The following is a 26,765-nucleotide window of genomic DNA, read 5'->3' as shown; positions in this document are numbered from 1 at the left end:
CTGGACCCAGAGATTAGCATTTAGAGCCTCAGGCTTTTCCTCTGTATTAACTCAATTAAAACTTTTATCGGTAATGTTTATGTTCACAGTAGGGCTGCGCGATGTGCGCATCCACGATAGTCACGGCGCAGGATATGCCATGTCGAGAATAGGGATCGTTGATTCGTGATCCGTATCGGCTCAAAAAACTATATATCAGAAGTTCACCGATATGGCTTTAAAACGCATGCTGATAATAAACTTTCATGATGAAGAACTGCAATGATAATCAAAACCAAACAGATGTTTTCGTTTTTAGTGAAGTGTCCGAGGCAAAAGTTGCACAGGCTCCGCCCTCTTCTGGGAAACAGCAGCTCATTTGCATTTAAAGATACATGCACGAAAAAAAGCATGTTTTTCCTTTTTTCCTTCCACTCAAAAATCAGTTACAACATGGTATAATAAATGATCTGTGGGGTATTTTGAGTTAAAACTTCACAGACGCCTGGAAGATATCACATCTGGTAAAAAGGGGCGTAATAGGTCTTAAAAATTAACTTCTTGTTTATTGAACTGTTGCATACAATCAATATCACATTAATCATGCTGATATTTGGAGAAAAAACGGCACTCTTCGTGGGATATTGATTAACTATATTAAATTCTATAAATATAAAAGACATACGGAGGTATTTTTGCCCCGTTATCTTGAACATTGTGGGGATTATAAATGCATTTTAATACATCACGTAGTGTATGCGTGTGTGTTTTTGTAAAGTGAGGGACATACTCAATATAATTACACACTGTTAAAACAACAATCACAATATTATCTTAGACGATATATATAATCGCACACCCCATAGTCACAATAAAGAAGAAAAGATGATAGCAATTTCGGTTTCATTCTGACTTTAAATCTGACTCAGTTTCACATATCGATTCAAAAATCAATCATCAAAAAACCCTTATTACACTTATTTTACGGAATGAAGTTTATATGCTGAAACTTTACAGTGTATATGTGGGCATATCAATGTTCATTTTGAATACCACCAAAAATAACTTTGACTCATCCATTCCAATAAATGTTCTATAAAAAAAAAAAAAAAAAAGACATTTAAAAAGCATTTTCAATGAGACTCTGTAAACTCTATTTTTGTTATTTTCATGAATGAAGAAAAACTATTTTACATGTTGAACCTGAAATGTGCCTTTAACACAGTAGCCAGGGAGACAGTTGTGTCTTCAGTTCGACCTTATCTAGATCATGAAGAAATAGTGCCAAGGCAAGAAAAACAGGACGGAAGTAGACCGCCGAAGAGCGCCGTGAGTTCCTGTCCTTCTGGCCTGCACTCGATCACACACAGCTCTGACTGAACGACTGAAGAAAAACACTGACTATGTGCTTTTGCTCAGCTGTCGCACTTCATGTTCTCCGCGGATGCACTTGGATGATAAACAACACTGTTCTTCACTTCACTTTAAATACATGGATTTTCCCTTTGATTCAGCCACTCCAAGAGAAACTCCCAATCTTCCAGATTCTTTCAAACAACAAGACTTGTGACCTCAACAACGTGGGACGTTTGCAGACGCCTGGAATTTCATGAAATCACAGATTAGATATTCCACTGGTGCTCCAACAAAACACACCTCTAACAATAATTAAAAAAAAATTATAAAACAACATTACATTGCTAACCTGTATATCCCGTTCTCAAATTTGATTGGGTGGGTGGCATGATATTTCGTACAGTGAGCAACAGTTGGGATCCGGAAGAAAAAAAATAACTCATCGCCGTATTTTTGATTGTAAATTGAATGTGCGAGGCTTCCGGTGTCATCCGCTTCCAGTTATTTTTAGCTGTACAAAACAGGGCTGTGTTTCCCAAAAGCATTGTAGGTAACCGTAGAGACCATTGGTGGCAATCGTTCTACGATCAACTTAGGCTGACACCGTGTCCTTAGCAGACATGCGATGCGATAAGATTCCAGCGATAAATAATGTCTTTCCACACTAGACGCGACGCGACTGCGAGATGCGTCAAGATCAATCAAAACCCACAGCCAATCAGAGCAGCGTGTGGGCGGAGTCTCGCGGCGAGTGCACAGCACCAGAGAGCCATCTTGACGGCACTCGCGAGAAAATGGATAAGTAGCTACATAATCAAATTCACAAATATTACACCATTTAAACATTATTCAAACACATAGGCTACTGAGTTACTAAAACAATCTTTGTCAAAGAATACACTTGTTTGTTCACAGTTTGAACGTTCTTGTTTCCATTTGTTTCATTTCAAGATCTGAGGTGAATTAAAGTGGGTCATATATGTAGTCGAAATGTAACATAAATTTCGAATTTGGTGCCTTCTTGACCGAGGAAAGACAGAAAGTAACTTTAGGGCGCATTTGTATGGAAGACAACAACTCCCACAATGCACAGCTCACTAATCCAGAACCCCGCCTATGAGGTCTCCACCTATCAAGAGAAATCACGAAATCCTGTTCCTCCATCAGCCTCAGCTGCTCTTAGCTATACTGCGGCTCGTAAGGATAGCCACTGACATATGATTCGAGCACCAGACTTTCAAAATCCTCTTCTTCCATATCATATTGAGTACCTTCCGCCATTGTGGTAACTTCACATCTGGCTCCACAGCGCCTGTTAGCTTAGCTTCCAAACAAGATGGAGGATATTGCTTTTAGTTTCTGCAAGTGAAGTCCCACCCACTGATCTGTAATCAGTGAGGAACGAGTGTTTGTAGTCTCAACCCCTCTACAAAGACATGGGACTTCCTGCTTAGAATGACGCGAAATGACGATTTTTACATCATTATAAGCAGGAACTCAATAATGTAATAATGCACGACCATTCAAAAATATGACTGGGTTTCTAACGATACAAAGCTTAATGCAAATGGCTGGAGTGTCTCTTTAAGCGGTTCTCGTGACGGGGTTATCAGAAGTGTCTCTGACAGACAGAGTGAAACACGTGGCAGGAATGATTGACGTCGAACAGACCTGAACTGCTTGATTTACCAGACTGAAATGTCCTGGGAACACACACAATGGAGCGCTATTTATATCCCTGACAGAGGACACCGCTAGGACAGGATCCGCCCACATTATAAGGGACTGTCCAGGAAAAAGAAAGAGACCAGAATGGACCGTCCTCCAGACCCGTGGCTTGAGCAATGCAGGCTTCTCCTTCCTGAAAGCCACATGGCAAACGGTTTTCTCTTATTCATTAGCCCAACACACACGCCGATACGAGCTCAATGAATGCATTTCCTGCAGAGGTTTCAAACCATTTTGAGTCACTTGATGTCTTAATGTAAAATCTGGGTCCTGGAAGGAAAACCACCACTAATCTAGACTCCTCGAGTCACTCATGTAAATAAAGTCGTATTTAGCACAGGTTTAACAGGAGTCCTCACAAGCATGACTAACCCAGATCAGTGGTGAGGAGACCTCCTAATCCTGGAATTATGAGTCAGAGCAGAGAGTGACATCATGCTGTCCTCATCAGCATGCACTGAAACATTACATTTTTTTGGATACACCTACATTTCTCTCACGTAGAGTATATACATACATATATAATGCAACATTTTGGCCGATACACGATAATTCTTTATATTTAAAGGCCGATAACCAATATATTGGCCAATACATTTAAATCCAGATTTTTATATTATTTTTGAGAGCCTGATTACAAAAACAAAAGTCTCACCATTAAAAGCCATGTCCCAAAGCACACAACTATAATCATTGTAATTGTATGTACCCTATATGACTCGTGCTGCACGTGTTGCACTTAACCTTATTTTAATTTTTTTTGAAGTGATTTCAATCATATTTCAAGCAATTCAAAACCCTCATGTTGAACAGCTCGCATCTGAAGTGTCTCAGCTCAAGGAAATAATCCATTATTTATCGGCTTTAATATTTCGGACAGATTTTCTTTTTATTAAAAATTAACATATATCGGCAAACATCGATGAACATCGGTGGCTGATATATTGTGCATCCCATTTACTTATATTATAATTAACTTGCGTTATTTATTAAAACAATAATATTTTTTATTATAGATTATTCTAATGTATGATTTACTTTTTATATTAAATGTGCGATAACTTATATAAACAACTGAGTTTTAACTGTGTTTAACTTTTTATTGCTTTTATACTCAATAATAAACTATTTTAACCTTATTAATTATAGACACATATATTAATAAATATATTATATTTATTAGAGATTATTTTTGTGCAAAATTTATTTTTTACATCAAATGGTCAAAAACATTCACAGAGTTTTAATTACGTTTTTTACACAATAGTAACAGATTATTACTTAGATTATAATATGTTATTAATTTATATTACTTATTAAAAAAATTATATTTGTATTTTATTGATTTTGTACAATGATAACTAACTATTATTTACATTATTATATGTGCATTCATTTATATTATTTATTAAAAAAATAGTAATAATATTTTATCATATGTTACTGTTATGTATGACTGCCTTATTATATTACACATTTGATAACTAATAAAACCAGTGCTGGGTGTAATTAATTAATTACGAAGTAATCAGATTACTTTTCCTTAGAAGTAGTAAAGGGATCACTCTTACTTTTTCTGTAATTTAATTAGTCACTTCTGATGTAATTGCATTAAATACTGTATAGATTATAGAACAATTCTATATAAAACAATAGTAGATTTAACGTCAAAATGTAATGTTAAAATGCGCAAAAATCGTGCAAAGAATACTGACCAGTACGTATCTCACACATGCATTATGTTCAACACATATAAATACATTGAGCATACGCCATTTGACTCCCGGCAGTGACTTCTGCAAAGCAAAGCAATCGTATTAAGAGTGCAAGCCCGTTCACGTTCTCGGTTTGCAAAGAGTGTTTTCTGGCTCAACTTGCAACATGACTCTCCACAAACAGACCTAGAACACACACTGTGGATCACACGCGAGAGGCCCGAGCGGCCAGATCTGGTTATGCAAGAGCTTTACGCACGATACTATTCTCCAGTATAGATATTTACCATACGGATCCATAAGCTCCAGAACCCACGGGCGATAAACTCTGGTACCGCTCCGGCACCTCCCAAATGGTCTTATTGAGCTCCTGTCGATAGAAAGTCGGTCTCTCCTTCTGGGACATTCCTGTAGAGGAGTGGAAACTTCTGCTGCTCTCCTGATCTCAGTGCTCTGATATAAACAAAACAACTAACTAAACAAAAGCGCGAGCTCCGCGTTCACAGAGCTGTCCGCGTGCATCAGAGGACATCGGTCACATGCACCGGCGCTGAAGATCGTGCACAAACTCCGACTCTGATCCTTGAGGAGTCGCTGGGTGGAGAAGCGTGAGATTTCTGCTGCGGACTTCTTGGATTTCGTTCCCTTTTTTTTCTGTTACAGGTTCTCCTCTGACTAACACGCTTGACGTCACGACATAAGGGAAACTCTCGGGACTTCGCCCCAAACCTCGCGAGAACGAGAACCTAAGCGACACAGCAAACTGTTTATGTTATAGTCCAGTCATTTTAAGCCAAAATGGGGGTCAACCTTGAACAAATTGCAACAGAAGCAAACTCAACTGATTTTGTATCCTCAATATATCCTCCTGAGTAAGGAAAAAAAGTCCCGAAGAATCCCATTAGGGGAAAGTTTCGAAAAATTCTTTTTCTCACGTGAATAGGGTAAATATTTTAACCTTTAGATATCACAATGAAAATTACTGAGTTGATTACTTACATCAAGACAAACAAAAAATGTATTACAAGTTTTTTTTAAATTGTTTGTTAACATGGACAAACGGAGCATAATCTAATTATGTATGTGCTAATTTGCATAAATACCACAACAGATCTAAACATTGGGTATAGCCAGGTGAAAATTGTCTTGTTGAATCTTGTTGACATATAACAGTAAAATACTTAATGTTAAGGTCTGAATGGAACCCATTTAGGCTACCCATGAGCATTAAAACATAGAGTCAGGAAGAAGTACTTTAGAAACCAGCCTTTATTAATTACTATTGCAGAGATGGGGTTTTGGGGCTGGGTCTGTGGGACTGTTTCTGGGGATGAGTCTGAGGGAAGAACAGGAGACAATGGTAAGGAGAATGCAGAAGACAAAAGGTAAGAAAAATAAAAAGTGAATCCCCAGAAACAGTCCCACGGACCCAGCCCCAAACCCCATCTCTGCAATAATAATTAATAAAGGCTGGTTTCTAAAGTTCTTCTTCCTGACTCTATGTATCCATGCTCATGGGTAGCCTAAATGGATTCAGTGAAAAAAAAAAAAAACAGATTGAAAACACTGAACGCTGAGGACATCTGCTGGTCAAAAGCGTGTAAATGCAAACGAAAGCCTCGCAACAAGCAGATGCAAACACAAAATCGTTAGCCTCATAGTAGGCCTATAATTGCCAAAGTCCTTTTTTTCAAAATATTACTTAGGCAATTATGCTATGAGGCTAACGAAATGCTTTACTGTCATTCACTATTTATTTCAGGATAAGGATGCGCGTTCATCTTTAAAATTCTTCAAATACACAGCTAATAGAATATGTAAGTTTTAATTGTATTATGGCCTATATCTTATGGCATCTATGAAAAAATGAGCAAAATCAGTTATTTGGCTATCATTACAGAAATTTGAATTTACCTAATGTAACCCATCACATTATAGCCTATATATAGGGACTTTGACCTCTGGACCTCTAGAGTTGACCTGTCATTAAGAACAAGAAGAAGAGTTATATATAGGCCTACTTTAATTAGGAATCATTCAAACAAAATACAACAATATCAGACATATCTTTGAGAGTAACTATGGAGGACGAAACCTGCAAAAACAATAAATAAATAAATACGCAAATAAATAAATATATAAATAAATCCACAAAATTCATCATAAATAAATAAATGTGCAAATAAAGACATTAATAAATACATAAATACACATATTCCTGCATAAATAAATATATAACTAATTAAATGTGAGAGGAGATAAAAAAATTTTTTAAAGGAAATGCTAAACTGAAAGATATATTTTTTTCCTTCAAACCGTTTTTTAATTTTTCAATGCGCAACATGCAAATGAGAACGTGTCAATCAAACATCAGAGGGCGGTCTCTATGCCACTATTGGCTGACAGTGTTGAAAATATAGTACACTATGCTGATTCTCTTCAGAGTAGATGCATCTATACACGCTTTATAGTTAACAGCTAAATTTGATGTGGGTGTAGATCCGTTAGGTTTGATATTCCTGCATATTCGCCTTAGGCTGCTAAACAGTCCAAAAATATATTCGTCCTCCATAAGTAACAACTGTTTTCAAATAGAGAGTATGGAAACAGAAAGCAACAATAACCGATTCATCCAAAGCTTATCTGTGATCATACAATACTCTCATTAATTCCTGACACATTTTTTGTGCTATGACTATTTGAACACGTTTTGTGTTCAATTTAATTTGATACAAGTTAACATGCATTTGAAAGATACAGTACAACTTACAGAAATGTATCACTCTCTTGTAATCGCTCAATCAGTGTTTCAACCGAGGAAAGACGTTAATAAGTGAACAATGGCACTTAACGTTTCATTTAATATCATTGTGTAACAACTCAGGCTTAGCGTGACAGTTAGCCTGCCCTGGACCAGGTCAGTTTCCCAGCACAAGTTGCCAGAGTAACTGAGTTTGAACTATTTTAAGTTTGCTTTATTAAACAGAATCAATCGACTAAGCAAAATTAGCCTGGCTTATTCTAATCTTGTTTTATGAAACAGCCCTTTTGGTCATCATATAAAGCAATTGAGTATCTTCAGAAACGTTGGAGTAAATCGCTCAATTCATATGGATTCGTTTTACAATCTCTCAATTAACTTTTTAAAGGTCCCATGACATGGATTATGCTATTATTTTAGAATGTTTCCTGGGGTGCCCTTATAATGTTAGTATGTTTTAAACATCAAAAATTGTGATAATTTAGAAATAAAAGGCATTTTTCCTCTGAAATTTAAAAATCCCCAGAGATTTTAGCCTCTGATTTGAACGCTCTGTGTGAAGGGGCGTGTCTGCTGTGAGACTTCAGTGTAAACGCCCACTGCTGTGATTGGCTGACATGCTTGCATATGAAATAGCTAGCATTACATGTGGAACTCTCCAATATTAACCAACTGCAGAACCGCAGAACCATACGTCATAGCAGTGTGAGGATGACAGCGCCAGCCTAACAGTCTGATGCCGGAAGTGGGTGGGGTAAAACCATCTAAGGGGTGGAGATGGGTAGGTTTAGGGGTGGATTTAGGGGTCAGGGGGTGGAGATTGGTAGGTTTAGGGGTGGGTTTAGGGGTCAGGAGGTGGAGATGGGTAGGTTTAGGGGTGGGTTTAGGGGTCAGGGGGTGGAGATGGGTAGGTTTAGGAGTGGGTTTAGGGGTCGGGGTGGAGATGGGTAGGTTTAGGGGTGGGTTTAGGGGTCAGGAGGTGGAGATGGGTAGGTTAAGGGGTGGGTTTAGGGGTCAGGGGGTGGAGATGGGTAGGTTTAGGGGTCAGGGGGTGGAGATGGGTAGGTTTAGGGGTGGGTTTAGGGGTCAGGGGGTGGAGATGGGTAGGTTTAGGTGTGGGTTTAGGGGTCAGGGGGTGGAGATGGGTAGGATTAGGCATGGTATATGTAAGGTGGATATGTATGGTATGCGGTTCCGGCATCAGACTGTTAGGCTGGCGCTGTCGTCCTCACACTGCTATGACATATGGTTCTGCAGTCAGACCTATCTCCAACTTTTTCGAATACTTTTACTATTACAGCTATTATACGTTTTTACTATTACAGCTATCGAGATTAAAGAATCGTGAGAAGTTTTTTAAGTATTTAGATCTATTCCCATCACATCACAGTGCTGAGCATTGAGCAGATGACAGCCTGTTGATCGCGTGAATAAAGATCTTATCATTGCAACGCTGTTTCTGCACTCTCACTAATGATTTCACCAATGCAAACATGAGGTAAGTACAGTAAGAGCTTCGTTGTGCAGCGTAACAGCGTCATTGATTTCATAATGAGTTTTGGCAAGTGTCCAGATAAACTCGTGCTGTGTGATTGACAGCTTGGGCGATTGGAAAGGGATTGTTCTTTGATCGCTTTCTGTATATTAATCACAGTTTAAGTAAGATTATTTTCATCTTACTAAGAGAAACGATGTGAAGTTGATATTTTAGTCACTGACTTGATTTACTGATGCATAAACGGTATTGAACGATTTTGAGAGAAAGATTATCTGTCTGAACTTGAACAACTACACATCAGAAATTCACATAACCCACTGGTTCTTCAGAGGCTCGGATGAAGGAACAAAAAAAATACTTTTGTGGTCATTTGTACATCCAAACACTGTGCAACTGCCATGATGTCTCTCGAGGAAAAAACAATATCGCGCTCGCGCAGCTCATTTTCTCATGGGCGGGACAAATTCTCTTTGCGGGCATAGAAGAGAAAGGGGAGGTGACCTTTCCCCTTATGACGACATAAGGGGAAGGTTTCTAGATTCTAGAGCTTTCATTTTCTCAAAAATACCCAGGGCTTGGTTTACACCCATCAAAACCTCTAGCCACTGGGGGGCCATAGGCAGGCTAGGGGAACTCATATTAATGTTAAAAAACCTCATAAAGTGAAACTTTCATGTCATGGGACCTTTAAAGCGCCAAAATGGGAGTTGCGTAGCTGTCAATGGAGGGACAGAAATCTCTGATTTCATCAAAAAGATCTTTATTTGTGTTCTGAAGATGAACGAAAGTCTTCGAGAGGGTGAGAAATTAATGACAGAAGTTTTATTTTTGGGTGAACTGTCCCTTTAAGATGATCAAACCATTAGTATCGGCAGATATCATTCTGAATAATCGGCTATCACTATATGTCATAGGCTATATATGAACAAGAAAAACCTCTTCACACATATTAGTATTGTGTTGCATAGGGTTTTATATCAATTATTTATTATGTTCCACATGTTTACAAATATGAACACCCAACAACTATAATTTTGAATAGAGCAGTTTTAGAGGATGACTATGTACATTTACAGGCCGAAAGAGGCTAGTTCAATTGTTGACTTTTGTACATGAAGACATGAATGCAGAAATACAAAAGAACATCTTGGCATTTACACTTTTGTGATGCGTAATAGACAAAATTGCACCAACATGAGAAAAGAGCGTTTATATATTTAGCATTCTAAGGCTAGATTACAGAAACTTAACATAATATTTGAAAAAATAAGATAAATTATATGGTCACTAAACAGGAAGGATAAGACTGAAACCCTTGTGAATGTTAAAGATTTAACTTGTAGTGTGTAATGTCCATTCAGAAAAAGTCTGTTGTGTGTCTATGTTTATTGTGGTTTATCTTTATATACGTCCATTTATCAAACCGAACCAAACACATCCTCAGACTGCAATCACATGGTGTGGGTCTTTCCAAAGCGTTTACTTCCTCGTAGAGCTCGTGATAACATCTTGCAAGATGGGACTTTTCTAAGAGCTCCTACGTGTACCATGTGACCGCTGTAGATTGATTTAGGAGTTGATAGTGTTGCCATAGAAATGCATGATTCTCAGTTTGAGGACGTGAATGGCTACGTCTCGAGACGACATGGCGTGAACGCAGCATTGCTTTGACATATATAATAAAATTAAAGCATCTAGGCACATATGTAATATCAAAAAATAATGTTATGTGTTTTATTTTTTATGAGCCAGTACATTACAACTACTAAACTAAATGACTTTGTTAAATTTGCCCACTTTAACGTGAAACATTGAAAACTGTTTTAGGTCATTTTATCATGCTGCAAACAATAGGTCTTTATAAACATTTGGGATAACTTGAGTAAAGCCAGTTATGACAACAAAAACCTTTTTTAAAACAGCCTTATATTCAATAATTGTACAAGATAACATTGTTTCTACCCCATAAGCCCAAGCAAAACATGTGCATGTTTGAGAGAACAACACAACAAAAAGATGTGAAGTTTGAATCCCTAAGTAGGCGCTCCATTTCCATTTCCATTTCCAAATAACCACTGATCTAGGACCGAGGTCCCGCAAAATCCAATCTTTAAGTTAAACATTTACAAAAGTGGAAAGCAGGTCCAGAACCAGTGTTAAGCTGCAGGTGGAGTCGGGTCTCTGAGCGTCTTCTTCTGGAGTGGGCGATCTCTGCCAGCACTGCATTTTTATCGGCTTTCCATAGTCCAGTGTCCAAGAGACAGATCTATCCAGGTCATTTCAGAAAAATCAGGTAAAAAGCCATGAACAAACATGACGCCGCCACAGCGACGTGAAGCCGCGTGCCGATCACTGCAGCTGCAGAGAAGACAGAGAGAAATATCACCATCACTGCAGGAGAACTATCTTCAGTTGCAGGTCCTACACGTCACTTACCTTTGTAAAACACTCCCCAGACACCTTTCTTCTCGGACAAGAGCCAGCTGTTGAGACGAGGGACCTTCTTCAGGTACGCACACGTGCAAATGAAGAGGAGTCCGAATACAAGAATGCCGTCGAAAGAGTACACTGTGAAAACAAAGAACACAGCTGACCCTCTGTCACAAACATCTCAAAAAGCAATGTTTTTCATTACATTAGCTAGACCCTGTTACTAAAAGCAACAAAAAGTTGAATGACTTTATATAATAATATTAGAATATAAAAGAGAAACTAATAGAATTGGGTCCTGGGTCATTATATCTATATATTTTTTTTACATTAAAGCAATCAAATTTAAATGTAGGCCTACACATTTAATAATAAAGTCTATCCATTCAGTCATTTACGACTCGACCTTATGAGCAAGCATTCTCCATGCTATCCATATTTAATAATAGATATCACTAAATTAAAATCATAAAAAATAAATAAAGTCAACTATTGGTGATTAATAAATAAAATACAATATAGTTGTTAAATATAACATAAGTTATGTTTTTAATTTTAATGTTTAGTGTATGTGTATGTATGTATGTATACATACACACACACTGTATACAGGCTACAGCTATATCACAACACATTTCTTTATTAAAGATTTAGCCTATACAATTAATGTTGGAAAATTAAATCTACTCTCTAACAAATGTTCAAACACATTCCCATTTTTCATGGGAAGAAAATAATTCCGCAAGGCAGTTATCCAGCATGAAAACGGGGATCCTCAACATAGCATGATTGTAGTGATAACTTAGTAGCAAAGTGAGTTTCATTTTCACTCACATTAGTGTATGACATGACGGCTGATATTTTAACAACAGATTGAGTATGTGAACATTTGACATCTATTGAGATGAATGTAATGACATGATTAATGATGTTCACACAGAAAACAATACGCCTGTATAACTAAAACTGTTAAAGTTGAGCTCAGCTTGCTCGCTACCAACAGTCCATCACCATGACACTTGCTTCCGTTCAACGATAATATTAATAAAAGCATTTTGATTTAGATGCCATTAATATATCATGCTCGTGACTTAATAAAAGCTCGCAGTGACGTTAAATATTAAACCAGCAGCCACCCTATAAGAGCCACGTCCACACACACACACACACACACACACACACACACACAGAGAGAGCTCAGCTGACTGACAGCATTCATCGCTCTCCGACGTATAAAAGAGCACCAGACAGTTCACCTCAGAACACGAGTTTATTAACATACCGTTTGTCATTTTTGCAGATTTTAAATCCCGTGTTGAGATGAAGCGCAAGTTGCCAAAGCTTTTTTATTTACTGTCTTCATCAGTTCCGCATCGACAGCACAGGCTTCCCGAACGTTTCCGGTTCCACGGAATTATGGGAAATCGCCATACAGATTAAAAGCTCTTCTTTTTTTTTGGTCATTACAGGAGTGTTATTATAATCAAATATATATTCGTATATAATGTTGTAAAAATGTATCTTGTATATGTATTATTATATTTTATGTATGATTATTATTAACATTAATAATATATACATAATTATATACCATATATAAAATATACCTTTTATTATTATTAATAATTATGATTAATAATGATTAAAACAATAAGATAATAATAAATAGATTTGATAAGGTTTTTAAATCAATTTATTGTAAATCAAATGATTGTTATCTCTACTAAGTAAAACTCACACACTATTTTTAAAGGCAGCAAAATTGTGAAAAGAGCAGTTGTCTTCATAGTCGCAGGGCGGTTTCTTCATTAGGGCGATTGGGCGACACACCACCAAAGTGTGAAAGGGACTTTTTCAATCACATTCGCATTCAACCACAGAGTTATCAAGTCAAGCAAATATTTCCATTTTGCTGTCATGACCATAGACAGTGATCATGACAGTGGACGAGCCTTCTGCAGAAGAAACTTTCGTAGACGAGCGCGCAGAACAGACGGAGCGCAATATTTCTGACTAAAATATACATTAACACTCAATTATAAATATATTTTGCTAAAATATTTGTTGTTGGTGGTGAACATAAATGTGCTAAAGAATTTCAAACCTACAAGTGTATTTTTATGATATCAGGTTTGTTTTTATTTATTTTCATGTTAAGTTTAGTAAATTTAACTACTTCTTTTAAAAAGCATTATTTTGTTTTTAGATTGTAATGTTGCAATGTTAGAATGTAATGTGATTTGACCCCTTTTTTGGATAGACTGCAAGGTTACATTCACTATGTTTTCATAGCCTTCCTTCACTATGTACATTGTTTGTAGGACAGTATTGATCAGGATATGAAAAAAAAGGTATTTATTCAAATAGAATTTTTTTTAATACTGAGATTACACCATACATCGCCATTTAGGCCAAAAAAAGATTTCTTTTGATTTCTTTGGCAATTGGCTATTGCCCAACCCTACATTATGGTATGCTTTAAATGCTGAATTTTCCATTTTTAGCTAAGCAGTAGGCTAATGATACATTATTATCACTGTTAAATGGTTATTTAACAGTTAGCCTACATTCATTCCTGCATTAATAATTAAGTTTGTTTGTGCTACACCCCCAAAAAATTATTTTAGCACCAATGCCACTGCAGCAAACATCTCCTCACTATCCGCTAGCTGCCTGTCCCCTGAACACACTGTAAAAAACGCGCTCTCTGTAGACAGCCCAGGCTCCACAAACGGCAACAAAAACAAAATGGCCCAGCCTGGACCACGAAACATAACAGTGTTCCAGCCAATAACCGACAAGAATGATTTGGGGGCGGGGGTTGAGGGGTTAGTGCGCGTGCACATGAAGGGGGGAGTGGAGGAGAGGGAAGCATGAAGAGGGAAGTTAGCTAGAGCAGTGGTTCCCAATTCCAGTCCTCATGACCCACTGCTCTGCACATTTTGTAGGTCTCTCTTATCTGACACACTCAGTTCAGTTCATGGAGTCTCTCCTAATGAGCTGATGATCTGGTTCAGGTGTGTTAAATAAGGGAGACATACAAAATGTGCAGAGCAGTGGGTCACGAGGACTGGAGTTGGGAACCACTGTCCTAGACAATGACAATGACGTTGTCGTAATGTTAGAATTACATTCTCTTGAATTTTGATATGGCCGACACACGACCAAAGAGACGACGTTCCGATGAACAAATAGCAAAGAATAGGGAAAAGGAGAAGGAACGCGCGAAGTCCCGAAGTTACATCGGAAAAGCCTTCAACTCTTTCATTATGGGAAGCCAAACACACCGAAAGTGGGACGAAACGGCGCAGTGGCATTCATCACTCAGGTGGGACGCTACTGCTTTAAGAGGCTCCCATTGGGAATCAGCATAGCTCCGGAAATCTTCCAAAGAAAAATGAACGAGCTTCTAATGGACATGGAAGGAGTTGCTGTATACATGGACGATGTGATCGTGTACGGGAAGGATCGGGCAGAGCATGACAAACACCTGGAAAAAGTGCTGAAAAGGATGGAAAGTGTGGGCCTCAAAGATAAGTGCGTATTCAGGAAAGCAGAGTTAAGCTTCCTGGGTCATGTCGTGGATGCACAGGGTGTCAGGGCAGACCCTGAAAAGGTGCGTGCAATAAGTGACTTGCAAGGGAGGAGGGCGTTAGGCTCTTAAACTACATGGGTAAATACAACCCGGACTTGGCAATGAAGAGAGGTGCTTTGTACACTGTCAGAAATAGGGGTACAGTAGGAGTCCATTTCTGTCCCCCAATGTACAATCTACACTAGTACCCCATATGTCATATGGAGAGATTATGGTCCATTTTATTTTATGTTGTGTTTTCGTGTGTGTATTTGGCACTGTTTGTTTTTCCTTTTTTCTTACTTTGATTTGGTGTTCTTTTGTGATTTATATTACTATGCACGCTTTATCTTGGTGATTGTTTGACCATGATTTAGAATGTGGGGTAACGCCCCCGTATTCTCCTAGGTGCCCGGACCACAGCTGATTAGCAGATGGACAGCTGTTGGTAATTGCCACGCCAAATCACAGACTGTTCAAAAAAGCGAAGGAACTGAAACAGTGTGTGTCTGTTACCCCGTGAACTCTGCTTGTTGCAGCTCTGTTCCCCACGTTTTATTGCTGGATGGTAGTCGCGATTGTCTTATTTTGTTGCCACGATCGTTGCATGGATCATTGCCTGCTTGTGTCGAAGCCCGAAGTTTGTTGATGTGCCGGTCCTGCTATCAACCCGGTGGCTGCTGTGTGTCTTCGTCTTCTCCTCTGCTGCGCTAAGATTGCTGCCGTCCTCTGCTGTGCTGTCCGGACTGGAGCCCTGCCTCGTCCGTCCTGGGTCTGTGGTTTTGTGGAGCGCTGTTCAACAGGACTGGGAGCCAGATTCGTCTGCTCCCAGTTTATTGGTGAGTGACGCCCTTTGTTAAGTTATGTTGCCTTGCCTCATCCGAAGTTAAGATCCACGTCTCACCTATATCGGAGAGTTCCAGTTTGTCTGCTGTAGTCATACCATTTTATATATATATATATATAGCCTATGCATATTCACGAATTGCAGTGATTTAATTGGGTATTGCACGATTGATAGCTCTTCTAGTGTGGTGTTGTAGCATAAGCTGTGTTTGTTATCTACTGTGGAGATACTGGCGGGTTTTCTTTCTGTTTGTGTGAGTGTTGTGCTGGTGCGTGCGAGTGATTGACAGGTGGCCTGCTGTGTAGACGCCACTGCCTGACCGTTTATGGACCGTGGGCACCTAGCTACGGACTTCCAGTGGATTTTTTAATGTGTTTGTCCGATGTCCAGCTTTTAAGCTTGAGTGAGAGAGTGCGTGTGCGTGTGTGCATGGCCTTTTTACAATTGTAATTAGAGATTATAATAAATATATTTTTATATCGAAACTGTTGTCTTGGTAAATCTGTTGTGTTGCTCCCACCAAACTAAAGGAACTTGCAAGTAAAAGATAAGGTTATTTTATTTAATAGAGTCCCAGTTCTCCAATTGGGTGGCGTAGTCGAGCTACATTGCTTGTATCACACATAGGGCTTATTATTGGACCTCAAGGTACATATATGTACCGTTTCTTTTAAAGGTTATGGTACAATATTGTTCCCTTGAGGGTACAGCCCCAGTGACAAGCCATTGTACCCCTAAAGGTACAATTATGTACTTTATTTTCTGAGAGTGTATGAGCTGCTCAAAAATGTATGTGCATGGACATGGGATCAACCGCAGAAAAGCGCATTCAACTCACTTAAAAGCTCACTCACAAAAGCTCCAGTCCTGGCACACTATGATCTGGGAAAAGAAACAGTGGTGTCAGCGGATGCAAAAACATGACGACAGCTGGAAACCGGTCGCGTACTGTTCTAGAAGACTTGACTGATTCTGAAACAAGATTCGCCCAGACTGAGAAGGAATGCCTTGCAGGCGAAAGGGCGTGTGAAAGGTTCCAGAAATACTTAGTGGGTATGGACACATTTAAACTAATCACTGATCACAAGGCATTAATACCGCTGATCAATAGTAAAGACTTGGACACTGTGCCAGTGAGATGTCAAAAGCTTGGTTGTGGCAGACGCACGGTCGCGAAGCCTATTGAACTCTACGGAAGACTTCATGACAGCAGATGTGAGTTGTCTCGTGAATGCAATCATCAGATGTCTGCCAGTGTCACAGAGTAAGCTCACAGAAATAAACACGGAGACACAAAAGGATGAGCAGCTACAAACTGTAGAGAGATTCGTAAGGGAAGGATGGCTGGAATACGCTAAAAGTCTTCCTAATAGTGTACAGAGTTTTTACAAATGGAAAGACTCTTTGTCAGTGAGTGAGGGACTGATTGTGCCGGGGAATCGCATAGTAATTCCAAAAGTGATGAGACACGAGATGCTTAGAAGAATTCATGACGTACACAGAGGTTTGTCAAAGTGCAGGGCATGCGCTCAAGAGACTGTGTGGTGGAATTTCGGAGGATCTTAGGCGAAAGATAGAGACAGAAAATAAACGTGCGCAGCGCAAGAAACCTCTCCAGTCAACACCACTGCCGGGACGGTCATGGCAACGAATAGCCACAGACTTGTGTGTGCATAAATTTAAACAATATCTGGTGGTGTCTGACTACTATTTGCGCTACTTGGAAATTCTTCTGCTACATGTCACAACATCTGAACATACTCAAAGCGTTATTTGCGAGATTCGGTGTACCAGAACAAATTGTTAGCGACAATGGACCGCAGTTCTCCAGTGAAGCCTGGAGAAGCTTTTGTGGTGTGTACGATATTCAGCACATTACATCGAGTCCGCACAATCCACAAGGTAACGGACATGCAGAACGGGCCGTTCAGACAGCGAAGCGCTTTCTGAAACAGGATGACCCGTTGATGGCACTCATGTGTTTCCGAACCACACCGCCCTCCTCTACAGGGGTCAGCTCAGCAGAATTGCTTATGAGACGAATAATCTGTACCACTCTACCCACCTTACCGGAGACCAAAGTGGCCAAACAAATCAAGTGTGAGAGAGAAAGGCCGTTTCTAAATATGCGTTCTTGTCTGTACTTGTGTTCTTGTGGACTTGTGAAACGTCATCAGTCGCTGCCCAAGTACTGTCCCAATACACAAGTTTGCATTTTGGCAAGAACGGTTAAAAATCCCGGAAGTGTTCTTGACGCCCATTTTACCGAGGATGCATCGGTTGGTAACTTGAGCGAACTTGACGGCAGAAATATCCCAGCATTCATTTCGGCATTCGAGGAAGGAGAGGCAGGTCAATACAGTAGTCGTTTTTCTACAATTTCGTACGCTATTTCCTCACTAAATTCACTTCTGAGAACATTTAATGCGAGAAATCAACTGTGTAGATTTCAAATATTGGCATTTTTACGAAAGTTTATGGCGAATCGAAAATGTGCTCAAACGTTTTCGGAAGTGAGAATCTCCATAAGCATTGCTTTATTGTTATGAATATACATTACATTGTAGTGTACTGTTGTAGAGTAATCCCTTGAGCTGAGGGTAGGCTTGGGCGATAAAGCCTGGCTGTTATCGTCAATAATTCTCGTTATGTTTGGGTACTGCAGACGGCGTCTGTGCGGGGGTATTATTGCGCATTACCTGCAAGAACACATCGTCTCAAACTGTCAGCAGCGTTCTGTGTGCTCGTCACCTTGTGAGTTCATTCTTCCAAGATCAACTAGCAAGAGCGTTCTCCCCAAGAACACAAGTCCGTTCTTTGCATTCTTGGTTTTGAGAAACACCCAAAGACAAAGCAGCAAAAGAAAAGCAAGCATACTACTTTAACAGACGACATGGTGCGAAGGACTTAACTGTTCTCAGGCCAGGGAATTCAGTCTTGTTAAAGCTGGATGATGAATCTAAATGGAAAGGACCTGCTACGGTGCTGGCAGAGAGCACTACTCCGAGGTCATATGAAGTTTTCGACGAAAAGGGGGGAGAGAAACGGAGAAATCGCAGGCATCTTCAGTTGCTGCCTGACGGAGTTCCGGGAACTACTTTAAAGACAGTGGAGAGTTCAGAAAGTCACCACAGAAAGTTCAACTTCAGAGAGACTCTTATTTATCTGCAGGGAAACATATTATCTACCCTGGTAATCCAGAGTTCTCGCGAGAGAACAAGTTGAATTTGCTCAGCGAGTTACTCTGGTGTCGAGTAATGATGCTCATTAAATATGCCCCTCGATCTGAGCTGCACCAATCACATCGGGTTATCTGATATAGGCGGGCCAGAGGCGAGCTAAAGATGACGACATCGCTGTGACGTCGAAGTCATTAGTAAACATCAAGATGGCTATGGATGAACACCAGTTGTTTGAAACCGCTTTGGCCGCTACAATGAACGAGTTAGACTTGGCTTTTTATCTAAAACAGGAACAGAAGACGGCGCTCGAATCGCTCCTTTGCAAGAAGGTGTTTTTGCTGTTTTGCCGACCAGATACGGTAAGAGTCTAATCTACCAGTTAGCTCCGCTGGTAGCTAAGCGTATGGGGCTTGTTGTGATTGGTCGTAGTGTTATCCAATTGCGTGCAGTGAGATTTTCAAATGCATGCTTGGTGCCGCCCCTCGAGCTGGCCGATTTTCATTAGTCGACGCCAGACCATTAATCTTTCAGATTTAGGTATGGATGTCCAGGCTACAAAATATCACTAGATCCTGCAGAGTGAGTAAGCCTGCCGAGCACTTGGACTTATGAAAAGAGAGCGATAATATACTGTCGGTAACAAATGTCTTTATTGTGTTATATGGCCAGGCTTGGTTATACCTGAACATAATAATTAATATTCTGACATTTGATGTGAAGAATTAAGAAACTGACATGTGATAGCAAAGACAGAGTAATGTTGTGTTTAAAGAAAATATGTTCTGGTAAGTGAGTTCTAGAGAGTTAAATACATAGTCATCTTTGTATGCAGCAGCGGTCTGTTATCAAGAATTATTACATGGCTTGGTTGAATTCTAATGTAGAATGCGGTCTGTTATTTCTTGATAACAGACCGCTGCGAAGTATAACACACCGTTGCCATGAAAAACAGAGCGTTGCCATGGACGCAGGATTCTAACCGTAGAGATGGAACGGACTATTTTCTTTAGTGGAAGCAATACAATCGTTTTTAAATCAATAAACTCCTTTTTAAATCAATATTTTGTGTCAAATTATTGATTTATTTGGTAGGTAGCCATGTAATAAGCAGGATAATGTAGTGCGAGGCGGTTGTTATAGCGAATACAATCCCTTCAGGCTGATTCAAGACAATACAGTCAATACAGCCTGTCGTGGTTGTATTCGCTATAACAACCGCCTCGCTCTACATTATCCCTTACATAACAGACCGCATTCTACATTAGATTTCAACCAAGATAAGTAAGGGATAATGTACTACATTATCCCTTACTTATTTTGTGCTGTGCCCTCTCACCTTTAGTCCATGTGCAACCCTTCACTCGTTGGCTTTCAAAGTGCACAAATGACCCTTTTGTGTCAATAACTTTTTTATAACCAGTCATATTTTTACTGGTCAATTTCTTAATTGCGTTTATAATAGAATTCAGACATTTAAAAATAAAATACTGTATCCTGTATGACAAGATTAAAACTTTAAATTTTACACTACTGCATTTACTTTGCTAGCACACATTACTAGTCTACAATGATAATAATCTTATAATTGATCATGAAAATTTGCTTCCCCTCTTAAATGGGAATTTCTTTGCCAATGGCTGCGTCCGAAATCGCAGACTTTCTTGGTACTTATTTTGAACAAGCAATTACTTCACAACAAAAGTATGTTCTATATAGTATGAATGTAATCTGGACGTACTATGTTGTCATTATCATGTAACCTACCAGCATTGGTTGCGTGGCTTCACTGCCATTCACAATCCTCTTTTTGTGTGTTCCAAGTTTAACAAACTTAATTCTGGTGCGAAATGCATGGAATTACAGATTCTGATTGAGATGACTTCATTTCGTCAGGGGAATTTCACCATTCAAAGGTGATGCGACTGCATCCTAATGCTTGGATATGAGATTGCATAACAGTTTTTCTTTATTTTTTTATAATAAAAACTTCATACAAGGCGATAGATGTGGTGTAAAAACAGAACAAACAAATGTTTAATAAAATTTGAGGTACATTATTTACAACTCTTGTCACATCACATAAAATACTACTAACAATAGGCCTTTTGCCAAACCTGGCAGCCAAGTCCTCAAGACAGCTTTATCATCATATGGCAAATTTGTGAGCAAAACTCAAAGAAAACCATCTCGGGTTCTTTATCACAAATGGAAAAAATACTTTAGGTTAATTTATCTTCAAGTTTCTTTCCTGTTAATAACCTGTTTGTCTCGTTCACATTTCGTATGTCGATTTATTACAACATATACACTCTGAACTTCTCAGGATTACAAATGGAAAATTCTATCAGTGGACATCAAGTACAGAAGGTGTATGGAGAGAATACAGCAGAAAACATTGATCACTTCCCAGGCTCTCTGCACAAACTGACTCCAGAAGACCATCTCATTTACTGATTCAACTTCCAGAAGAGCAGCTTTCTGTACCCTCACCCACACTTCTCATTTCAAAAGCCTTTTTTTAAAAGGTTAAGTAACCTGTTTCAGGTCGACACTGATAATAAATAAATAAATAAATAGCAAGTGGAAAAAAATGCACAAGATCACAGGTGTCAAAGAGTCAGGGGATGCCATCCTTCCGCTGGCAACACTGGGAAGGTGGGACGCTCCAGTCGTAAACATAGGACAGTCTCAGTTTGACCTCCTCTTTGCACAGGTGCCCATCTCGCTGTAGTGTCTGATGTTTCTCCAACATGTCCTCTAAACTCTGCTTGTGTGTGACCAGGTACTTATTGCTGCATCCGCGCGACTTGTACTCCGTGTCGAAGCGTGGGTCGTGAAGCCGCTTCACGTCCACGGGGGCCAACCACGCGCCCAAGGATACGTCCTCACTCTGCCAGATCTTTAGAAACCCCACGTTGAGATGAACGTAGTGCACGAGGTCGGCGGAGAGCACATAGCCCCCACCCAGAGCGTACGGTAAGTAGTAGTCGCACAGATCCCAAGTGCTTTCTTTCCATTTCCCGGCCGTTTTCACTCTCCCGCGTCCAGAGAAGAAGCCCCAGTACAGGCGACTGGGCTCCTTGCTCTTCAGCTCCTCTTTGAGGAGATCCAAGCGGGCAAAGGTGTCATCGTCGGCCTTCAGGACGAACTTAAAGTCCACGTTTTGGTCCAACCACGAGTACATGTGCAGCAGTTTCTGCGTGAGGTTCTCGTACGAATCTCTGAGGTCGGGGAGCAAGAGGAGGTCATGGTGACGGACCTGCTCGGTTCCGATGTTCTGGAGGTCTTCGGCAGGTAAACCCTCTGTGCCAATGACAAACCGGTAGAGCACTTCGGGATCTTGCTTGGTCAGCCAGGTGCTCCGGATAATACTGCGGCGCTCGGTGTACTTTGGCCCCGTGGTGATGAGGACGACCAGGAATGCCGAGAGCTCTCTGGCACGGAGAGGCCCTGCCGGCTGCTTCTGACGGGACTCGGCCCGCGGCGCCACCCCTGGGGACTCAGCCGGCTTCAGCGTCTCAGACGTACATTTGGCGAGGAACAAAAGGACGACGGCAAAGAGGAAGAGGACACAGAGTGCCAGGGCTGTCTTATGACGACACACAAGACGGACCAAATTCATGATGTCACTGAGGAACAGAAGGAAATCGTATCACTTACCTAACAAGCCTTACCTAAAATGTGTGCAACATTAAAGGATAATTCCGGTATTTAGCACTTTGAGTCTCTTTTCTGGTTTGTTTGGGATGAACTAGAGTGGTGGACACAGAAATGTTGACGATGGGTCCTGTCTCGACTTTTTGACTCGTTCAGAATCGCCTTTGACCGCTTCAGAGTGGCTGGCTACGGGCACGAACATGTCCTTAAAACAACCCTTAACGTTCGTTTTCAAAACTGTGCAACTCACCGAGTGGTTAGTGGTGTTCGATGATGTTCCAAAACAAGTAGCGTAGCGAAATACCGTTTCTGTCATGTTTTACTTGGCATTTTGTAAAATCCCACTGATTTCAGTTGGAGGACTCATTGCTCGTTGATATTTCTGCGCTTCAGACTCAAATACCGAGCGGAAGTTTATACGCGGTTGTGCGGCATCTGAAAAAATAGTTCCACTATAGCAAATAACACGGATTGAAATCATACATTGCGCCGATATATTTGTTTTTAATCATCAACGAACACCACTAACCACTCGGTGAGTTGCACAGTTTTGAAAACGAACGTTAAGGGTTGTTTTAAGGACATGTTCGTGCATGCCCGTAGCCAGCCACTCTGAAGCGGTCAAAGGCGATTCTGAACGAGTCAAAAAGTCGAGACAGGACCCATCGTCAAAATTTCTGTGTCCACCACTCTAGTTCATCCAAAACAAACCAGAAAACAGACTCAAAGTGCTAAATACCGGAATTATCCTTTAAGGCCTGTTCACAGCAAGATGAATTGTTCAGTGCGATAAACATTTTCACTTGAATGAAGGGCTGTTGATGCGTCTGTTCGGACTTACATGAGCACTCAACGCATGCCGTCGGATTGGTTACGGAGCGGCTTTCTAATCTCTTTTCCATTGCACTGCGAATAAAACTGGTCAATCGATAGGATTTGTGCATTTGTTCCAGGGGGGCAGGGTTTCATATTATTTTGAAGTTTCCCCGGGCGCCGCCATTGGCTAGCGGACCCCCACCTGCTGTTAGCATCCCATTGAGTCCCATTCATTTTGGCGTCACTTTGACAGCGAATAACTTTACATCTGAGGCGTTTAAAGACTCCATTTGTCCATTGTTTATTTCTAAAGAAACACGAAAATTTATAAAAGGCTCCATTACCTTGTAGCTTACGTTATGGCCCCGTTACGTAGAAGCATTTTTTTGTAAAAATAGGCTAACGATTGCGTCATAACCACGCGACTCTCTGTCGCACAGTAGAGAGATTACCGTATGGACAGGAGGAGAAGCTCGCGGGCAATCGGGGGGACGAGGAGGCAAAGTGACAAAATAATTAATCAGAATACATAGCAAAAGTTTCTCCTGCTCCAGCTCATGGACACCTCCTACTCACGCTCTCCGTCTCTGCAAGTTTCGGAAGGGAATGATTCAGATTAGTGATGGCCGGTTCGTGAACGAATCGTTCTTTTGAACCGGTTCTTTTTAGTGAACTGGTCGAACCAGTACACTAAATCGGACTGAATCGTTCGAAACAGTTCGCGTCTTGCGTCAGCGCTGATACACAAGTTAAGTTACTCACTTTCGGACATGAGTCCTGACAGTCCCTTCGACTCAAAATAAACCAATATCCCGGAGTAGGCATATATGTTACTCCAGTAAATCCAACAGTTCACTGAACTGAGATATGTTGTGCTGAGAGAAGTGATGAGCACGAGCAGATACTGAGCATGCGCGCACTGCCGAACGTACAGGTACAGCGGTTCTCGGATCACCAGTACAGAACTGAACTGTTTCTTTCGGACGCGTTCGATACGGAGAACCGATGAGCTGATGAGCTGAGCATGCGTGCAATTTTTTCAGAGGGACGAAATGCATGTTTCTTAAGTATTTTATTGAACATCAATAAGTGTAACAAAATAAAACATGTTAGAAACATGTTTATCACATAGGCTACTGCCTTTTCACTGTATTATTTTAAAGATTGGAAACAATGAATGGATTATAAAACTAAACATTTATTATTATACTAAAACATTATTTTCAGGAACAGATCATTTAATTTCTAAGTAAGGTGATATACGTTTTTGACGTAGCCTAAACTCTTTCCAAGGTTTTAAAGGGTGCAAATGTTTATAATGTGTTAATCAAAACATAACGTATTAAACATGGAGACATGCATCGAGTTTTTAGTTTTGTCGACTGATTTAGCCTAGTAAGGTTTCAGTAGTTTTCAGCTCACACACAGGCATGCTATACGGTTCTCGAGTCAAGAACTGGTTGTTGCAGCAGTTCTCGGATCACCAGCACAGAACCGAGAACCGTTTCTTTCGGACACGTTCGATACGGAGAACCGATGAGCTGGAGAGACTGCGCATGCGTGATCGCACCGTCTCTGAACCGAACTTTCTTTTGGCCAACTGATGCTGTGTTTATATACTGTCTGTGCTGTGCTGTTACATGAGCACGGGTGAACCAATGACTTGAATGAGGGGCCGAATTCGGCGAAATGTAAGTTTATTTAATTGCAAATAAAATAAAAATGATGAAGACCAGTTTATTCACTTTAAGACATGTAAAACATCCGCGTTTGCGCATTGCCTTAGGCCTACTACAGGGTTCATTTTCAAAACGTAAATGTAAGAAACCTATCCAAGATGATTATGACGATGAGTACTGAAGTTATGATTACAAATGCCTTTATTTGAATGTATATTTATACGCCGGGATGATAGAATTGACGTCATTACGTGATGACGTAAAAGAACTGGTGAACCGGTTTTTTGAACCGGTTCATTGAAACGAACTGTCCGAAAGAACCGGTTCGCGGAAAAGAACAGGACTTCCCATCACTAATTCAGATTTCTCTCGGCACAGCTACTAGAAGACAGACGGGTTGCTCACGTCACATCTACGTCGTCAAGCTCAGTTTGAGTCTGCGCAGTACGCTCGACCCCCAGGAAGTGAGTGCTTCTAATTGACTTCACTTGTCTCTTGTCTCTAAAATCTATTTAAAAATGTTGAATTGGTCTGAATGAATGATTCAATGACATATGACTGATTTAATGAATGTTCATTCAGCCTGTCTAACCAGACGAATCACATACGAAAATCATACGAATTTTCATGCTGAACATTCGTGTTGGTGTGAACAGGCACATGAAAATAACATTTTTGTTTAAATTTCTGTACACCTTGTTTCTTTAGTTCACTAGTTAATTTAAGTTGGCCTTGATTTTTAAAAGCACAATTATTCCATGCAGTCATGCTAAACCCTGGATTTTTTTTTCTTTTCAAAATATCCTCTCAACTAATAAGGCCATTACAACTGCATGGAAAATAATCATAAACATAAAAATAAAAATAATCATATTAAGTATAGCATGTAAACTACATTAACAATAATTAAAAGAATAACTAAAAAAAATGTATGTTATTTTGTGGAAACAGATGAATAGAAAGCCAAATCAACCTCATAGATACCATATAGTGCAACTTAAAACTGATCACCCATCAATGCAAATTACCTGGTAGATTTCCGCCGAAGTGATCATTTACTGTGTTTATGGCTCCTCCTGTGCATCTTTATGAGAGGCTGTTTTGTTGTGCAGTGGCAGCTGATGTGCTGGAGGTGTCACATCTGTCCTTCTTCTGCCCCTTCAAACAACACAGCAAACGCACAGATCTACCGCAACGACTAAAAAGGTCAGACTAAAGTGGAAAGAGTGGAAGAGTCATTATTTCTTCATCCCAGCAGTCAGCTCAAAATACACACACACACATACACACTGCACTTCCCGTTCACAAGCAGCACAGTGAAATGCTCAGACATCTAAGTTGACGACCTGCGCCACCTACCGGAAGGGATGATTGCGTTTACATCATTGGTTTGATGTCCGTTAACATTTTATAAAACATAAACTCACAATTTCTAAAGATGTAAACCATATTAAGTTGTTTTAATTTATCACATCACAATTATATAAAAGTATCTGTGCATTTTAAATTATTTCACCAATTTCATAAAAAAAACATTTCATAT

At 40.0% G+C, this 26,765-nt stretch overlaps 3 protein-coding genes across 4 annotated transcripts in view; all 3 read right to left on the bottom strand.

Annotated features, from left to right (window-relative positions):
* The window catches only part of mapk14b (mitogen-activated protein kinase 14b), a 33,124-nt gene extending 27,478 nt beyond the window's left edge, over positions 1–5,646 (bottom strand). The window contains exon 1 of one of the 2 annotated variants that reach the window (XM_084395188.1): positions 5,066–5,646. In XM_084395188.1, the coding sequence (XP_084251314.1) occupies positions 5,066–5,184 (119 nt within the window). In that variant the 5' untranslated portion in view covers positions 5,185–5,646. The remainder of the gene's footprint in view (positions 1–5,065) is intronic. The other variant, XM_084395189.1, reaches the window with a different exon arrangement.
* Positions 5,647–9,783: 4,137 nt separating this feature from the next.
* tmem167b (transmembrane protein 167B) lies at positions 9,784–12,887 on the bottom strand. The gene is made up of 3 exons (XM_084394955.1): positions 12,750–12,887; positions 11,474–11,605; positions 9,784–11,395 (listed from the first exon to the last, which is right to left on the bottom strand). Exons 1-3 carry the CDS (start codon positions 12,757–12,759, stop codon positions 11,313–11,315), a joined length of 225 nt encoding a protein of 74 aa, XP_084251081.1. The 5' UTR covers positions 12,760–12,887; the 3' UTR covers positions 9,784–11,312.
* Positions 12,888–21,020: 8,133 nt separating this feature from the next.
* b3galt6 (UDP-Gal:betaGal beta 1,3-galactosyltransferase polypeptide 6) lies at positions 21,021–26,532 on the bottom strand. The gene is made up of 2 exons (XM_084394954.1): positions 26,251–26,532; positions 21,021–22,699 (listed from the first exon to the last, which is right to left on the bottom strand). Exon 2 carries the CDS (start codon positions 22,690–22,692, stop codon positions 21,688–21,690), a length of 1,005 nt encoding a protein of 334 aa, XP_084251080.1. The 5' UTR covers positions 22,693–22,699; positions 26,251–26,532; the 3' UTR covers positions 21,021–21,687.
* Positions 26,533–26,765: the final 233 nt, after the last annotated feature.

The sequence above is a fragment of the Rutilus rutilus genome, assembly GCF_951802725.1.
Source record: "Rutilus rutilus genome assembly, chromosome: 22".
Classification (NCBI taxonomy): domain Eukaryota; kingdom Metazoa; phylum Chordata; class Actinopteri; order Cypriniformes; family Leuciscidae; genus Rutilus; species Rutilus rutilus.
This window is presented reverse-complemented; position numbering and strand designations above follow the sequence as displayed.

What these genes read in the sequence shown, in the direction of transcription:
- tmem167b (XM_084394955.1), bottom strand. An exon ending in CTGGGGAGTGTTTTACAAAG is followed by an intron (nt 11,396 to 11,473) that starts GTAAGTGACGTG and finishes TCTTCTCTGCAG; the next exon opens with CTGCAGTGATCGGCACGCGG.
- b3galt6 (XM_084394954.1), bottom strand. Translation starts at nt 22,692, where the DNA reads ATGAATTTGGTCCGTCTTGTGTGTCGTCATAAGACAGCCCTGGCACTC.